This window comes from Pieris rapae, chromosome 18, assembly GCF_905147795.1.
Source record: "Pieris rapae chromosome 18, ilPieRapa1.1, whole genome shotgun sequence".
Taxonomy (NCBI): domain Eukaryota; kingdom Metazoa; phylum Arthropoda; class Insecta; order Lepidoptera; family Pieridae; genus Pieris; species Pieris rapae.
Genome location: NC_059526.1, coordinates 8,352,328 through 8,371,046, shown reverse-complemented (window position 1 = coordinate 8,371,046; position 18,719 = coordinate 8,352,328). Strand labels below are relative to the sequence as shown.

At 32.7% G+C, this 18,719-nt stretch overlaps 1 protein-coding gene across 2 annotated transcripts; it reads right to left on the bottom strand.

The window, feature by feature from the left end:
• Positions 1-87: 87 nt before the first annotated feature.
• Positions 88-18,332, bottom strand: LOC111000020 (structural maintenance of chromosomes protein 5). 2 transcript variants are annotated; one of them, XM_022269330.2, is made up of 20 exons: positions 18,098-18,331; positions 17,887-18,028; positions 17,329-17,517; positions 16,835-17,055; positions 15,901-16,147; positions 14,231-14,438; positions 12,881-13,028; positions 12,232-12,379; positions 10,807-11,009; positions 9,986-10,149; positions 8,927-9,056; positions 8,638-8,773; positions 7,481-7,687; positions 6,942-7,025; positions 6,438-6,659; positions 5,820-5,929; positions 4,569-4,686; positions 3,678-3,835; positions 3,053-3,170; positions 88-2,387 (listed from the first exon to the last, which is right to left on the bottom strand). In XM_022269330.2, exons 1-20 carry the CDS (start codon positions 18,166-18,168, stop codon positions 2,241-2,243), a joined length of 3,171 nt encoding a protein of 1,056 aa, XP_022125022.2. In that variant the 5' UTR covers positions 18,169-18,331; the 3' UTR covers positions 88-2,240. The 2 variants fall into 2 exon arrangements, 1 of the variants encoding a protein (XP_022125022.2); XR_002600412.2 differs by lacking the exon at positions 88-2,387 and having other exon boundaries at positions 3,059-3,170; positions 3,678-3,831; positions 18,098-18,332.
• Positions 18,333-18,719: the final 387 nt, after the last annotated feature.

The following is an 18,719-nucleotide window of genomic DNA, read 5'->3' as shown; positions in this document are numbered from 1 at the left end:
ACCAAGATAACAAATGGGCGTCTGCAGAAACTGTCCACAGTACTTATTTTTATTTAGTGGTGTCAGAGGAAAACTCAAAGAAAACAGTAAAAATAAACAATTTATTACAAAAAATATACAATAACGCCACAATTTCGTAAGCCCTTAACACTCAGGTACAAAAGTATATAATTAACAATTGTGATTACAGAATTTATACATATAAATGCTATTTCTAAATAAACAAGGCAGTTTTATCACTATATATTAAATTCTCGGGTCACAATGTACCCAGATTTTTGCCAGAGATTCGGCTATCTTTCAAACCAGTGATAAGCATAATTTTTTTTAGATTATTTTTTTGTTTTACTTTATTACATTTACATACAACATACAAAAATACATACAAGCCCTAATTTTTGCCCCTCTACAATCATACTATATTTATAAAAATATATGATTCACCCTTGTTAAACCAAGTTTTATAACAGTAGCGAAAATGTAATACAGTTTTGAGTCACGAAATTTAATTTGTTTATTAAAATCATTTCGTAATATGGCACATTCAAATAAATTCTTTGGTATAGAAAAAAACCGTTAATTATGTATTTTAATTAAATTTCGTATGAACTGCTTAAATATGATTGTGTAAAACAACCAACAAATGCTTTTTGAACGCCCAAACTATTAACGTTTCGTTACACGTAATTTACTATGGTAAAATTAGATAAATTCGCAAATTATAATCTAGTATAACTATACAATATCAACAATAATAGAAGAAAAGGGGAAAGAGATTCGTTGTTTTTTTTTTACTTGGTAACATTAACAGTAATCATTTAGTTTTTACACATTACCTACAAAAATTCTAAGCTTGAAAACGAAATGCATTTATGAGGATTCTTACAAAATACGTTTATTATTTTAGAGAGCTTTACTTTTGTTAACAAGAGGGGTGGGGGGGATAAATTGCAGTAAATCTGCTTACGTAAGGGTCATCGGCCCCTTAGGGAGCGTTCAAGTATTATGCTACGAATTTGGGGGTATGGGGTAAAAACGCTACAATGCGCGACGGGGATTGAATTATGCATCATTGTTACAATGAGTCACTGGATAACGAATCGTTTTACTATTGGGTATAGAAGAACGTTACGGCGCGTTACATGGGGTTTGGAGGGGGGAGGTCAAGAATCTCCAAAAATTGCGTGACGTAATACTCGAACGCTCCCTTATGCCCTACTTCCACTTTACTTTATTTGTTTTGTTTTTAACTTACTAGGGTTGCTTAAATAGTTATACTATTCACACCGTTTACAACAAACTAAAATTAATCAATAAAGCTTTTTATAAATTTGTTATTTAAAAGATCCTAATCCTTGGGATTGATTTGCAAAACTTAGCGATTGAAGAGAGTGGCGGAGTTGCTCTCCCGCTCTACGCCCCTGTCTTGGGAACTGGTTGTAAATGTACGTATTATCCCCGCAAATTGCTAATGCGCCTGGCCGCCATTTTGGTGACGTATTTTGTTGACATTGACATTAGACACTCTGTACCGTTAGCATTATTCTGGCTGATGCGAATTGCGACGGACGAGTACCTACGCATTTTTATTTGATTGTTATTTATAATTAATACCGGAAATGATTCTGAATCAGATATAACAGACTCAGAGTTAGAAAACAATTCTGAATCTGATTTAGATTGTATGAGTGGGATTGAAGAATAAGGCTAGATTTTTATTAAATTGAATCAAAATCTAACCTAATTATATTATTAATATATGTATTACTTAAGTCTTTTCTAATAAACATTGAAAATCACACGAACATTTTTCATTTATTAGATAAGATACCTATTTCCAAGGTGTGAGATTAATTAAATGTCATCAAATATCAGTTTTTTCGTAAAATGTAATCTTACAATAAATGTCATTTCAAAACTGTCAAACTTAATAATTAACCTATTAAATTTACAATTGAGTGCATTTCTTTTTTTTGCAAGCTGTACTTTTCTATTCTGGATGACGTCACGTGGCTTAACGTGAGAAGGTTCCTGCGCATTAGCAATTTGCGAGGATAGTACAACTGATAGTAATAGCATCAATCTATAATCTTTTCTATGGACGTACATAAGTTTATTTGTATACCTATATGAAAAAAGTTTGTTTGAAGGACCTGTGTTAAGTGTTAGTTGTGCAAGTGTTTTGAACACATAATTAAAAACAGCCATACAATAATTGTGTAACTATCTATCTATTAAGTTTACATATTACTCGTGCTCTCCGACAGTTGTGCTCGTGCTCTTTGTAAATGTTTATTGTGTTTCCATTTTTTATAATTCATTAAATCTTTGCCATTGAAAATTGTGTGGACCATTATTTTTTCGCCATATTCCAGTTGGGATAATAGCTGAAAAGAAAATCATCAATATTGCTTTCGTCTAAACCTATTACAATTCAAATTCAAGTCGAATACACATTTGTATATAACATTCACTTGAATATTTTTTTTTTAAATCATCGTAAGGAATGGGTTGTTTGGAAATGGGAATGAGACCTTAAAATTCCACAGCATGTGTCAGGCACATGAGGCTGTTCACCTACTTGCCTATTAGATTGACAAAAAATGATTAAAAAAATTAGACTGTCACGGGACGCTTGGCAGATGTGAAACATCGACATTATTTTGTAAAAGTAATATGCAGAAAAGAACAGATTGTGATAGGAACTAAATATGTCATAATGATAAAACAAATATAACGATTTTTTTCCAGATAACGATGACTATTTGTTGAATAAACATTATTTTCATTAAATATTTTTAATGTGAAATTTACCACTGCATTTAGACTGTATATAATATAGCGTGGCGACGCGTCGCCACGCCAGAAATCGGTTTTACGTGCGGCTATAGATGTTTCACATCAAAACTTACACAGACTTAAAAAATCTAGCGCCACTGATTTAATTTAATAAATCACATGTTTCCTAGTTTTAACATAACTAAATTAATTACAATTTATAGAAATAATAAAAAAAAATTTTTTTTTTACATTGAAAGCAAAAAATACTTACTTTAGGCGTCAAAAGAAAATACTGTCCATTGTCACACTCTGTGGTGACTTTGACAAGTAATTGGAACATTTTCCGCTCATTAATCGCGTCCATGCCTTGGTTTATTTCATCCACACATCTAAATACGTAAAAAAACATTTAAATATTGTTTTACATAAGTTGTTGATAGAGCCTAACTTATATGTTTTATAAGTTTTATAAAATGTGTTTAATTTTTATAAGTTTGTTAAATACTAGGAAATGTACATTGTATATATATCGCAGTAAAGTTAAATCAGAGAGTTAATTGAATCTCAAAAGTGACTACACAGTTAATTAAAGATCGATATTCAGTCAAGTCGCCAGCATTTTGATTAAAATAAAACAGCGTTGAAAACGTTTAACTATCCGTCTGACCGAAATCCAGCATGCTGATTAATAATGTAAAACAAGATGGCGGTCGCGACAACAGCTAATTACTTCTCTTTACAATTTTTTGATTATTTTCAATATTTTGACCGTGTTCGTATATCCATGACTATAAATGGCATATCCTTGACAGTTCAAATATGCATACCACATGACTTTCAAAGCTCATAAGCTCATAGATAAAAAGTAATAGATGGCGCACCCTCTAAATACCTACCTAAACGGCACGGTCGATAAGGCCTGCAGCGACATAAGATACAAGGCAGTACATAATGCTCTTTCGCCACCACTTTGGGCGTGGCGGGTTAATTGCTGGAGTTGTTCATCCGCCCGGAATCGAATGTATATACCCACGCCGTATTTGTCGTAGTCTTCCTATAACAGTGGCAGTTTTTTACAGGACAGAAGTAGAAAGAACAGTAGGCGAGTGCGGAAATCAAGTCTACCCTACATTTATTTATTGATAAACGCCAACGCTCGCTACACTGATACATTGGTAAAATACCCACATTATAAAACTTTTTATGTGAAAAGCATTGTATGCAAAATTCTTTTGTTATATACAAAGGGATAATAATAAAATAATCGGTTGTCTGTAAAGTCGGATTATTGACGATAGTTGAACGTGACAATGTCATAAGAAAATACTGATGGAATGGTTGCATTTTTCAAAAGAAAATTTTAAATATTTTGTATGGATAAAGAGAAGGAGGTAAATCACAATTGAATTGACTCAAAGAATCAATTCATCACATTGAAGTTACATTAATTTGTACGCATAAAAACAATTAGAATAATAATTAATAAAAAACTGATGTCGAACGCGGAGACCGATTGTGCCTCTTTTTCGCTCGTTCTGCGCTCTCGCTTGCATTTCAAGCTTAAACGGAACGCCTCAGAGCGAGGTAACGCCGCAGTCTTGATTTTTCGTGTGTACAACCGGCTCCATCGAATTATAAGACGTTGTCACGTCAAAAATGTAAATGTAAAAACTAAACAATAATATATTTTTTAAGTATCTCTTCGTGTCTGTAATGTTTTCCTATGTGTCACATTAAAACTTATATTTTATTGTTAAAAATTACTGTAAAAAAATGGATGCACTCACATCAGTCCCAGTTTTGTCCAATTTAACTTCTCCAGCGCATCCCATTTTGGCGAACATAGATCCAAATGCACGGTCTATTTTACGCAGCAGCATTTCCAATGGCGGCAGCCATTTTGATCTGGAATTCATACAATATGCTGCGAATAATCCACGGGCGCTCAAACCCTAGTGTTGGCTATACAACGAACTTCACCTACAAATATTTATTTCGGCGGCAGGTAGGGGGAGATTGGAGGGCGGAAAAACTAAATGAAAATGGACCTAACGCGAGAAAATTTTCGGTCAACGATTTCATTGTGTGCGTACTCATTAACAAAGCTATGTTAGGCTGCGATTAGCATTTTTAACGAAGCTCCATCTCGTGCCACTATTTACTTCGAAAAATAATAAAAATATTGGCGACTTTAGATTAAGCCGTTTTCCAATTTCTAAACATTTTCAGTGTTACCTAGCTATCTATTGATTTGTACTTTCCCATTTTCGACAAATACGTAAAGTGTAACGTACGAGTACGTTTACGCGACGCACTACAATTTCTTTTTTCAATTTTTAGTTTAATCTTTAACGATTTGTGCGTTGTATAATAATTATAGAATTATTAATCTTTATTCAATTCAATTTATAATTATAACTTCAGTTTATCAGAGCTCGATTTGTATGTACAGTTAACTAATCCCACGTAGTATAGATGGCGTAATAGTAAAAGAACAAATAAAAAAGAAACCTCAATCAAGGAGGCCGTCAACTAACTACAGACCCCGAGTATTCAATCCTTCTCGTATGTTCTATATTTCCGGGTAGACGAAAAAATAAATGCACAGGAAAAAAGTCTGTACTTATGTACGCGCGTCAGAAGTTATACTTCTTTAGCATATGGAAAAACATAACTAAAATGCAGTACTGATTAATGATAATCATTAAAATTAATCAAAAACATTTTATTTAAATAAATAAATTATTAGTAAATACCTACTCGTCGTATATGAAATTGATTTAAAAACACCAAAATAATAATTTATTCACACTGTTCAATTGTACTGTTACGAAACACGTGTTCTAAATATAAAAATACTACTTCCATGCCATCTAGACCTAACTTTACAATGTCAAATTTAGGTGTCGGTGTGTGAGCGCATCGTAAAAATTCACTCTCATCATTTTTCTCCATCGCGCCAAAAGAAGTAAAACTTCAAAAATTGGCCTCAACTTGAATTGAATCTAAGACTGAATTTTTTGGCCTCAGAAACTTACTTGAGTTCCTTCATTTTGTCTTCTAACTGTTTGTTCCTATCTGATGAGTTCGTGATATCAGACTGAAGTTTTGCAATAGTCCTTTCCCTTGTATTATATTCTTTTATGACCTGAAAAAATGAAACTCGTCAAACTATCGTAAAATTTAGCTGTATTAGAAAATTTACGTTGGTAAAAATAAAACCAAAATGCATTAATATAATTAAGTCAAAAAACCTATAAATAAATGAATCAGTGGCACTACAACCTATTTAGGTCTTGGCCTCAGATTTCTGAATCTGTTTCAGGATCATTTTTAATGATCTTTAAAATTTTAATGTCGACTTTTTGAGTCTAAGACATGTCGGTTTCCTCACGATGTTTTCTTTCACCGTTCGAGCAAATGTTAAATGCGCACATAGAAAGTCCATTGGTGCACAGTCGGGGATCGAACCTACGACCTCAGGTATGAGAGCCACTAGGCCAACACTGCTCTAAAAAACCTATAGTAATATTAAAAAAAAATTTTTGTATGTTTGTAAAAAATTCACTGGAACAATTTCAAAAAAATCATCTAGAATATTCTACATACAATTGTATATATAACTAAATAGATAGTATTAACTATCTCTGCATTACCTGTTCATCACTAGAATGCATTAAATCTATGCGTGTCTGCAAATCGAAGCAGTGTTCCTGTAGGGCTGTCAAATCAGTGGGTAGACTGTCAAACACATCTTTATTAGGAAAATCTGGCTCTGTGGGTAGTTTGTTATTGCACGAACGTTTTGCTTCCGTTAGTTTTTCTTTTGCTTTCGAAACGGCACAGGTTAAGCAGTTTTGTATGTTTTCGAGAGTTACCTAAAAGATTTTAAATTTCAAAATAAATACATTTTCTTCTAGCAGGATACGTTCTGAGTTATCCATCACTTGTGACATAATCTAACGACATACGGAACATATTTACACTTGAAAATATTTATAGCCAATTGATAACATAAATGTACACTTATGAGTCAAAAAAAGAAATTTAATGTATTTAAACGCTTCTAATTTTACATTTACTGCCAGTTTTAGGGCGTAGAACGGAAGAGAAGAACTGGCAATACACTCTCCGCCACTCTTTTACAAACTATATCTTACTTGAACATTACGTAATTCGCTCTTCAGTTCTCTCAATTCCGCTTCATGCTGTATTATACCATTTCTGCTTACTTCCAGTTTTACCTATAAAAATATTTTATTCCAATTTAAATTATACTTAAATTACTTTTATATAATATATAAACGTCAAAATCATGGAATAATCATTCTTCTAAAATAAAGAACAATTACTAAGATTTATAAGCTTGCTTGCAAGCTTTTGGAAGCTTAAAGTAATGAAAAATAAGGAAATGAGCATGGTAATTAAAAGAAAGCTCTTTAATACTTATATACTACCTGTAAGACACATGGATCTCAAACTTGGGTCTGCTATGAAAGCGTAGCATACAAAACTATTTTTACTTTTTGTTTTGTCTTTACCTAGTTTGTTTTGTTTTTACACAGTTATGTTTTAATCTAGTTTTGTTTTGTTTTTACCCAGTTATGTTTTGTTTTGTTTTTATCTAGCTTTGTTTTGAATATATTATAATACTGAATGAATCCAATCCCAAGTACACATACTTAAACTAAAAACTTACCCCAACCAATTCCTTCTCTAGAATCTTATTTTGCAATTCCTTTAACATGTCTTTCAATTGCGAATGAAGATGACATTGCTTAAGTACACTCTCCTTTTGTCTCTTCTGACAGTTCTCTTTCTCCAACTCTATGTTGAGGGAGGATTCATTTTGTATGTCATCAATTTTCTTCGTTTGTAAACGTATTTGTACGCTTAGTGTTCGAATCTACGAGAAGCAGTAAACGGATCAAATAAAAGTCTTTTCTCTAATTTAAGTAGACTTGGGCCATGGAGTTCTACTTGGGAGCTGGTCCTTTCTTCGATTAAGGTGTCTACACAGGGACCAAATTCTTTAAATTTGTTTTTTAATTATCATTCGCCGTGAAACCACTGAATGTAGAGCAGAACTTAATAAAATGGAAACGATGTATAGACTCTGTTCATACTCGTATTTAATTTGAAAAATGTGCCCGGCCAAAAAGGTTTGCCATCTCTGACATGTCAAAAAATGATAACTGTCAGAATTATAAGGAATTAAAAATCAGAGTATAAAAGCTCTATAATTGTGTTATAAATAAATCGATAGTCATTGATTTTTAAAAATTGTAGCTAATGCAACAATGTGAAATATGTATTAATGTAAAAATATACAATTTCGTAGAATGACTCCTCATCTTATGTCTTTGTCGCTCGCGCATAAACATATTGCCGTTGCGCTCACACAGATGCAGTGACCGCCGTATTCAGAGATTGTCAACCTTTTAGTCATAACCATAAAGACATGTGGTGGTGCACATGTACTTTGGTTTGTTTTGTTATAAGTAGTATATATGTTACAGTATAGTATATAAGTAACGTATCTGGCAAAACATCTGATAGTTCATCAGAAATAGGTGCCTCTGACTAAAATTAAATGTTTTTTTTAAGAGTATTTCTGCTTTTTTTCCAAATCTTAGTCGCAATCATAACTTTTCCTTTTTATAAATCCATCAAGCCGTTTAGTCTAAATAAAAATCAAAACCGTTTTTTATATTCGTACTTATAAAAAAAATGTTTTTAACTACTGGCAGTAGGCCCAAAGGTCATTGTACGAAATTCTTCGTGCTCCGCGTCCGTACTATAGTTGTTCCACAAATTAAATGTTGACGATGATTTATGAAAAACCATATATAATACCTTATCTACGCTCTCATTGATTTTCTTCCTGTCATTATTAAAATTGTTCAAAGTGACCTCTAGCGGCGCCATTTGGTTGTTAAATTCCTGCAACTTCGTTTTATGTGAAGCCGCTGTTCTTTCAAAGCCTGCTAACCTATTGTAAAAGAAACATTACTTTCTTTAACGTTGCTTTGCAAATGGCAGTGTTAAGTGATCATCAATAAATTAACTTGTGGGCCTGCCAATATTTTTCTATAAAATGCTTTCAAATGAAATATTACTGAAACAAATTCGATAAAATACATACTGATTCTTAAATTTGTTAATCTGTTCAATGTCCACAGTCTTGGCGAGTAGACGGGGTGGGTTTATTTCTGTGATGGAACTGGATTTTGCGCCACTGTATTCCGATACGCGAACTGAGAATCTGTGATTTTCTGAAAAAACAGTTTTTGAAAGATTTTAGTCTATGTGCTTTGTTTTAGTTGTCATAGAGGACAATACACACAGTAATAATAATAAAATGGTTGTCTGTACATTCTGTTAACTGACGATATCTTAATATGTCAACGTCATAAGAAAACATTGATGAAGTGATAGGAATGATTTTTATTAAATCATCACTATTTTTTATGGATACAAAAGAGTGAATGCTCGGACCAATCGAGTGGAGATAGATGTGGCGCAAGCGTACAATGAGCGTAACTGGACAATGTGCGTAACGGGACAATTACTCATGCTTTTTTGCATGCAGCCGCCGTTGATCGATTTATCAGACTTTGTCGCGTCCAAAGTTCAAAATTATTAAGTTTAAGTTTCTGTATTATATATTCTGTTTATGACTATTATATTATGTCTGTTTGCAATCATGCTGGTCGGATTTAGATGAATTTTTTAATGTGGATATAGTCTGTCACTAGCTAGTATAGTACAAAATTATGTTTTGAATATTTATGATATATAGTATTGTCTTTTATTAACATAACTTTTACACATTTAATAAAACACTTTTTTACGGATTATAGTTATGTATTATTGTATTTAAACTTATAATTATTTGGACATAATTTTAATCGATAATTTTAGTCGATACCAACTCCGGGGAAATAAATACAGATAACGCAACATTTTCTGCAGCTGTAATACTTTTTGACATTTAACACCTTTGTCTTCAGTCACCGTGACCACGCACGCTGTAAAGCACGCGAAACGTCGGTTTAAATTTAAAATTATGTCCAAATAATTATAAGTTTAAATACAATAATACATAACTATAATCCGTAAAAAAGTGTTTTATTAAATTTATGATATATATTTTACGAAGGATTAAAGAACGCTGTTTTATAGGCTACATAAGTTATCCTACCTGTAAAATAGAAGGTGATATTTGCGGGTACTTTCCCGCTATTATTAAACGTGTGCTCATCCCCAATCGGTATTTTGTGAATCGAGTAATTTCTACACAAATAACGAACAATTGCGTCTGGTGCTGATATTGTGTCCAATACGTAGGTATAGAAGCCGAGGTAGCTGAAACAATAATTTATGTATAGCCCTAGATTTACATATCGAACCATGGATTCCCATATGAAACCTATTGATTTTAACGTTTCAAGAAATTTGAGGACAATCATACATTGTTGGACGTCTATTCCCTGAAGAAACCCCTATTAGAACGTATTTATAAGACGTATATAGAGCTGTCAAACCATTTTTTAGATTTTATAGCGTTCGAGTAGATTGTGACTTGATCTACGTGTTAAATATTTTTATATGATTACTAGCTGACCTAGCAAACCTCGTTTTGCCATGTATATCATTTATAATAAAAAAATAGGGGTTGATAGTAGAGGGGTGAAAATTAGGGGTTATATGTATTTTTTAATGCTGTATCATAAAAATAAAAATATTTTTTAAAAATTAAAAAATTATTATTTAGAGGTACCCATAACATTTATGATGTTGTCCGCAGACATATCCAATATGGACACAAAATTTTATAAGAATAGTCGAGCCGTTTCGGAGCAGTTTAACTACAAACAATGCGACAAGAGAATTTCACAAAACAGATTTTGCAAAAACTTAGGTGTTTCAGGGATTCAACCCAAAAACAGAATATAAACAAACAATAGCAAAGTACTGTTAAATGCAAATGAAATGATAAATTCATATACAGTAAAATCTCACCTCAGTTCGGAAATATCCTGCCTCTGCAAGTTGAGGGTAGCGGGTTCGCTGCATACCGCGTTCACCATCTTCAAGTTCATCTCTCTCATATTCCTCATAAACAAATTCATCTCTTGACTGGATTCAAACGTAAATGCGATAAGGTCCCGCGAATCAACCGTTGCTTCTAAATAACGTGCGAACTTTGGGTCTGTGAAGTTTATCTAAAAAAATGCTCGAAAATAAATAAAATCAGTGGCGATACAACCTCTTTAGGTCATGGCCTCAGATTTCTGAATCTGTTTCATGATCATTTTTAAATCTAATAGGCAAGTAGGTGATCAGCCTCTAGTGCCTGACACGTCGACGACTTTTTGGGTCTCAAACATGTTGGTTTCTTCACCGTTCGAGCAAATGTTAAATGCGCACATAGAAAGTCCATTGGTGCACAGCCGGGGACCGACATCATCCATCATCAAACCAACCAACCAACATCGCAATACGGACGGGAGGAAATGTTGGCACTAAGGGTCCGTTCACACAGACCGGCTCGGAGAGCATCGGCCTGCTTTTTTCTTTTCACACAGACCGGGTCGTATACGCTTGGAATTGGCCGGAGCGGAGCCGCCAACTATTTCAATTTCTATTTTTCGAGCGAGAAAGAGCACGCAAGCGGAGCCGGTCGGCTCCTTTTATTACTTCACACGAAGCGCGTTCAGGCATTTTTAATGACAATAAAGGTGCAAATGCAAAAATAAACTTTACTACAATCACTCAAAACACTGTTTCCAACGTGATAAAAATCTGCTCTCCTCTCCGAGCCGGTCTGTGTGAACGGACCCTAACTGCCCCTTGCGGTCGCCCGCCAACTGATCGCAGAGCGAGAGGCAGCAACGCACCCGCCGGTACAAGATGACGATGATGATGATGAAGATGAAAATATTAATATAAACTGTGTAAGGGCGTGTTGAGAATTAAACTCAATTCCTTAGTCCTTAAGAAAGTAATTTATTGTTCTGCTTGATACAATATTGAGTTCATTACAGTAAGTAGATACATACAATTTGAGTAACCTAGCATTGAACCGTAGGGAGGACGCGGGGCATCGCAACCCTTATGTTCACCTAGCTAATGCTTAACTTGACGACGCCGGGCATCGGTCAAGAAAAGCTACTGAAGATCCACGAGCAGACGACCCGGGGGGCTATCGTACTCGCAGACGTCTAGCTAGCGAATGCCATGAGCTTGGTCGGACATCGAATTATATAGCAGCCGCGCGCTTCTATGTGTGCGTTGCGTGTAAGCGTCTTGGCCGTAGTGTGACATTGTTTACGCCAACGCGAGTCTGTCGCGTTACAACTGTTAATATTATTTTCGCCTTTCCGATACTTAACACAACATAAATGGCAAAAAAATGCGTGACGACAATAAATAATGAAGGAATACCTCAAGCATCATAGGTTCGTAGACTCCATGCTTGAATAAATGTCGATTGTCTCTCAGCCACATAATCGCTTTGTACGCATCTTTTGTTCGTTCACCTTCGCGTAGACTCTCTAGGCGTGTCTTATTTACGTCTTCTAAATTATTTATTCTAGAAAAAAATGAAAAGTAAATAAACGGGGATATCTTGAAGTTTTAACGAAAATATATAAAACTTCCGTGCGTTTGTAAACCTCCAAACGGATGCCGCGCGCGTCTACGCGTGCGTTGCGTATACGCGTCTTGGTCTAAGTGAACTTTTGCTTACAAATTTTAATGTATGTAAAATAAAATAAGATGTACCGAACTTAATAAAGTTAACCTTACAAACGTTATGTAAAAAAAAATGGCGATTAAAAAGAGTGGCGGAGAGTTTATTGCAAGTTCTGCTCTTCTTTCCTACGCCCTGGATTTGAGAACTTTCAGTAAATGTAAAATTAGAAGCATTCTATTATACTTCTTTTTTGATGTTCACAAGTGTACATTGTGTTACCTAAATGAATAAATGATTATTGAATTTGATTGTATAAATTGTGTAAATACATCAATATAAAACGTTTTAATACATAAAAACTATATACATAGATATGATAATAGTGAATACTTTAAATACCTGTTCTGGTACAATCTCATTTGGGGTACAATATTATTCTCATAATCGAACTCTACTTCCAATTTCTTCTTTTTTAAACTATCAATTGTTGCATTCGTCGTCGTCATAGCTTTATGAATTTCAGCCAATTTCATTTTTATACTTGTTTCTGAAATGTTTTAAATTAATTAATTTTATTGAATCTGGATGATACAACTGTATTTCTTGGAATCACCATGGATTCAAAACTTCAGTGGTCCACTCATATCAACGGATTTACGAAGAGACTTAGTTCAGTTTAGGCGGTTAAAAAAATTCGCTTACTGACTGATGTCGATACAGCTAAACTTGTTTATTTTAGTTACTTTCACAGCTTAATGACTTATGGCTTATTGTTATGGGGTCATGCTGCTGATGTCGAATCTATTTTCATCTTGCAGAAGAGGGCTATTCGTGCAATCTATAATTTAAAATGTAGGTAATCTCTGAGAGATAAATTCAAAAGTAAATTAATATACCTTTTCCTCGCAATATATTTATGAAAATATAATGTATGTATACAAAATTAGTGATAAGTATACTAGAATAGAACATACGCACAATGTTAATACTAAGAACAAAGGCAGGCTGCAATTTCCCCGTACTAGACTATATAAAGTTAGTAATTCTTTTTTGGGAAAAGGGATACTCTTCTTTAATAAAATCCCAGAGGCTCTTTTATCTCTGCTTTTTAATAAATTAAAAAAAATGTATTAATGAAAAGCTGTGTAAAAAGTATTAATTTAAAGTTAGCGATTATTTAGTTTATAAAAGGGCCTGGGACTAGTGCTGGGCAGGCTTCTTCTAATTAATTTGCTTCATTTGTTTTAAAATAAGTGTTGTTTGATGACTTGCTTTTTTAAAAGAGTACCGAGAGTTTTTTACGCCGGCTTTATCTCTCGGCCTACACCCTCTGTCTTCTGTGGATTTATTTTACGTTTGTGGACGACACTAACAATAGAAAAAGTTAATTATAAAGCATTATCTAATTAAAATCAATTTTATATCACAATAAAACAAAAAAGACCATGGCCAATTTCAGGGTGTCAGATTTTGGTGACAGTGTGCGTGCGCTACGTAAAAATTAACTTTCATTATTTTTTCTAACGCGACAAAAGAACTGAAATGTTGACTAAAGCTAAGTTCAGAGTGTCGGTATTTTGTGACGGTGTGCGCGAGCATCGTAAATATGTACTCTCATAATTTTTCCCTAACGCGCCAAAACAAGTATTTTTTTTTTAATAGAACAAACGGCAAACGGGCAGGAGGCCGTATAACTTCAAAAACTTTATCATCGCTGAAATCGAAATTCTATTAATTTTATTGACTTACCATCTCCAACATGTTCAACGGCGAGTCTTTTATCATCAACAAGTTTGTTCAACTTAGCTTTATACATGGATAACTCTTTGTTTCTATTTCGATGCCGCTCCAACTTCTCCTGGAAGACCGAGTCTATCTCTTTCAGGACATATTCTAGCGAATTAACGCTGCTTAATGTCTCTTTTACTTTGTCTGTTAACGTATGGATTTCTCTACCCTAAAATATATTAACTTTTTTAAGCATTTTGATTTAAACAAATTTATTTAAATTATGCATGAACATTTATATAACACGAATTGGCAATCTTACACTCATACTTTTATTTTGCTTGATTAGGGAGCGTTCAAGTATTATGTCACGAATTTTGAGGAGGGGGGGTTTATTACTTTACGATGCAGGGCGGATATTGAATTATGCGTTATTGTTAATATTATTTTCGACTTTCCGATAATACCACATATATGGCCACTTTTAGGTTTAATTAGTCACTGGGTGATAACAAAACGTTTTACTATTGGGTACAGAAAAACATTTTCAAGAATCTCCAAAAATTAACTAAACTAAATACTTGAACGCTTCCTTATGATATATATGTTATTTTATATTAGTGCTTTGTTTCATGTTCCTCATCTCAACACTAACTATGAAACAAGCTCAGTTTTATAACACGCAACCCAAAAAACGACCAATATTTAAGACTCGACTTGTTTAAGCTATCGCGGAATATGGTTAAAATGAGTAATAATATTAAATAATAATAATTTATTACATTATTTATACAAAAATGTTAAGGTGGTACAATCGTAAATCGTTCGCAGATTTTGTCACACACATAAGAGTATTAAGAATATCCACACCGCAAAATCACCTGCATCATGAGCGAACCCCACATACCCTCACATCATCACACATCACAGCCAAATTAGGTATTACTTAATTAAGCATATTAAATAATTTGTATTTTTTTTCCCTTTTGTAAAGGATCAAACCTTTTTCTAAATATTATGCATTCAATCTTTCGCTATACTTTAGCGTAATTGTTTATTTTTATATATATTTTTGTTATCTGTAGGATTACAATAAATGTAATTTAAAAAATCCTTAGCAAAATTCTTTATATCAATAAATACCATTATATGGTTTTTGACCGCTATTTTAAATTGAAATAACACATAACTTGTATCCTAACTTTAATTTTTTTTTAATTTTGTTTGAAATTATCAATAAGGGACTCTTTAAGTAATACGTAAGCAGATTTAGTATAAATTATCCCCCATTATATCAGCAAAAGTAAGCTAAGGCTCAAACATAATAATACATATATACATAACATAACACATATAAATTTTTTGTGGGAATCCTCGAAAATGGTCGGAAAAGGAATTTCGTTTTCAAGCATAGACAATGTATGGGTAATATGTGTAAATTATTACTGTTGACGTAACCACTAAATAACCTATGTTTCCAATCAAGATATATTGATTGGAAGATATACATATTAATTATATAACTACATTTTGATTTGATTTTTGTGTTACTATACATTTGTGGACAAACATAAACATAACAAACTAAGCACTTGCTTAGCTTTGTATGTCTATGACAAACTAGTAACCTTTGTTTTTGAAGTCGGTAGACAAGTATTTACACATAATATATAAACACATTAAAAGCTTACCGCACTAAGTTTCTGCTGTTCCAACTTGCTGATTTTGCTTTTTGCATTTCCTAAAACTTTCTCCAATGGCGCCATTTTTTTTGTTTGTGTGTCCAACAATTTTACTGCCTCCTTCTTATCTTGACTGTATTCATTTACTTTTGTTTTAAGTTCATGGTATTCAATCCAAAGTTTCTTTATATTGCATAATTCAATATGTTTCTCGATATCTTTTCTTTGATTTATTGTGTCAATTATAGCTTTTATTCTGTAATTATAAATGATTTGAAAGCTATAGTATTGGGTTTGAATATTAAGACACAATATTGTCTACAGAATTTGTAAGTTACAAATATTTATAAATTAACCAAGTAACAGATTTAACATTCTTTGTGCCTTATCACATAATTTATAAAGCAGTCTCTTCAGGAACTTATAATAGAAGGCAATTATAAATAATATTTGAGACAAAGTGCAAAAGTTGTTATATATAATACAATGTAGATACATTTAATCAAATCACAAAAAAATATGAGAACTAGCTTCCGCTCAAATGTATTTCATGTATTTTGGCAAAATCAAATCATTTTTATCAGTTAGACCACCTAAAATGGCAGCATCTTTGCATGTTAAATAAAATATAAAAATGATTCTAGTTGCCACTTCCAAAAGATAGTTTTGTGTGGAGAAGAACGGATAAGAAGCTCTACACCACTATTTTAAAAAAGAATTTACAATTTAGTAAGCAGTTAAGTAATTATATTTGAAAATATACGAGAATATAACTACAATACAGGTCTATTTTTGCATTGTTAGTATACATGTTCCAAGCTATTTACAAATATCAAAACTGTAAAATATTATACATGAAAGAGTGATAAAACAGTGTGTGAGATAAAAATAAAATAACAGTTGTGTTTGTCTCAATCACATTTTTTTTATAAAAAAATTGTACCTTTCATTCAATCGAATCTGTTCCTGTAACATTTGTGCATTATTCTCCTGTGTGGTGGACAGGTTACGTTGTTCATTTCTCATTTCTATTAGTTCATCTAAATGATCTACACTTTCATGCCCTCCAACAGCAGATAATGTACTGCGAAGTAGTTGCTGTGGATTCATTTTGGAAAAATCCTGAACTCTATCTTGAGGTAATAGTTGACATAAGTTATCTACCTGAAAATAGACAATTGGTTCAGAAAATATACTTTTCAAGATATCAGAGTAAATTTTCTCATAATTTTAAATGATAAAAAATTAAAATATATTAAATACCTAAGGTTAATTATATATAATAAGCAAAATACGCTATACCAGAGTTTCAAAAAGTAATATTTTAATTATCAGTTACCGGGAGATAGCTTTACCAATATAAGTGATAGCCTGTATTTGGTCCTACCACTCTTAATCTATATAAATTTACAAGTAAAATAGGCCACCAAAAATTACCTGTATGTTAAGTGATGTAATAAGGTCTTGAACTTGGTTCTCTCTTGCAGTTTTATGATTGATATACCACACGGAGGTATCATTTAGATTGAAATTTCTAGTAATAATAACATTTTGTTTTCCAGGTTTTTGGTATAATTCAATTTCTATGGTAGCATCTTCACAGCCTCCACGAACATACTCAGATACCTGAAAAGAGATATGAATAAGGTCTTTTAGTGGCTGTAAGCTATAACTAAATAAAAACAAACAATGCAACAGTTTGACTTTCTAGTACCACCACTAAACTTTAATGTATAACTTTCAATATTTTTTGACACCAATTGAAAGGTTGTATCTTTATACAATAGCCTGTGATATTGTCTTTAATAAATTTAATATTATGGTTGAGGCTTTTCACAGAACATTTGAAAAATAGATGTAAAATTAGAAATACTCTGTTGATTAATGGATTAGTGCATTAAAGCAAATAAAACTAAATAATATATCTACACTATTATTATTATACAGATATTGACGCTATTTAACTTTTAAACTAACATGGATTTACCTACGCACCTTTTTGGCCCGACCAATAACGCTGGGTTTTCCACACAAACCCAGAATAATAGCACAAACAATGGTAGACTTTCCCGTTCCGTTAGGTCCGATTATAACATTAAGTGATGGTCCAGGATATAATTCTACTTGCTTATATGTCCTGAAATAAAGATTTTATAAATAGACCAACTCAGCCTTCCTCAGTGTGTCGTAATCCCAAAAAACGTACACAAAGTTTTCAAGAGCGATCCTGTAAATACTTCCCGCCTTATTTCCATTACTGTTTATTATTTTGGACATTATAAAAATTTAACAAAAACTAGTTTTCTCACAAGATAACAGATTAGTTAGTGAATTAATATAAATATAAATAAGTTAACAAGGTATTATTTTATAAATTAGTGTAGACTACAAAATAGTATAAATCCAGTGAATTTAAATCGCAATCTGATTCACATTTCACACACAGGCACAGATCATAGATGTCTTCAATTGCTGTATTTTGACCATACACAGACTATGGAATAGAGAACATTCAACATCAGCGTAGAATACACCGTATGAGATAGTGAATAATCGAATCGTTCAAAACAGAACAGCAGTTGTGTTTCACTTTCACTTATATTGCAAGAGTTACCACTTACGTATTTAAAAAGTGTAGGTATCGCACGTGGTTGTAAAAACGTATTTTTTCTTTTCAAAACAACTCACTTCAAAGTGTCTTGAGCATATTCGAGCGATTTGAGTTGGATGCCAGTTTAATCTACCCGTACACTTAGTCATCATTTATTTAAATACGGTTCATTCGGAAAACTGAAATAAGTGGAAAATTTATTCAAGTGTTGGTAACC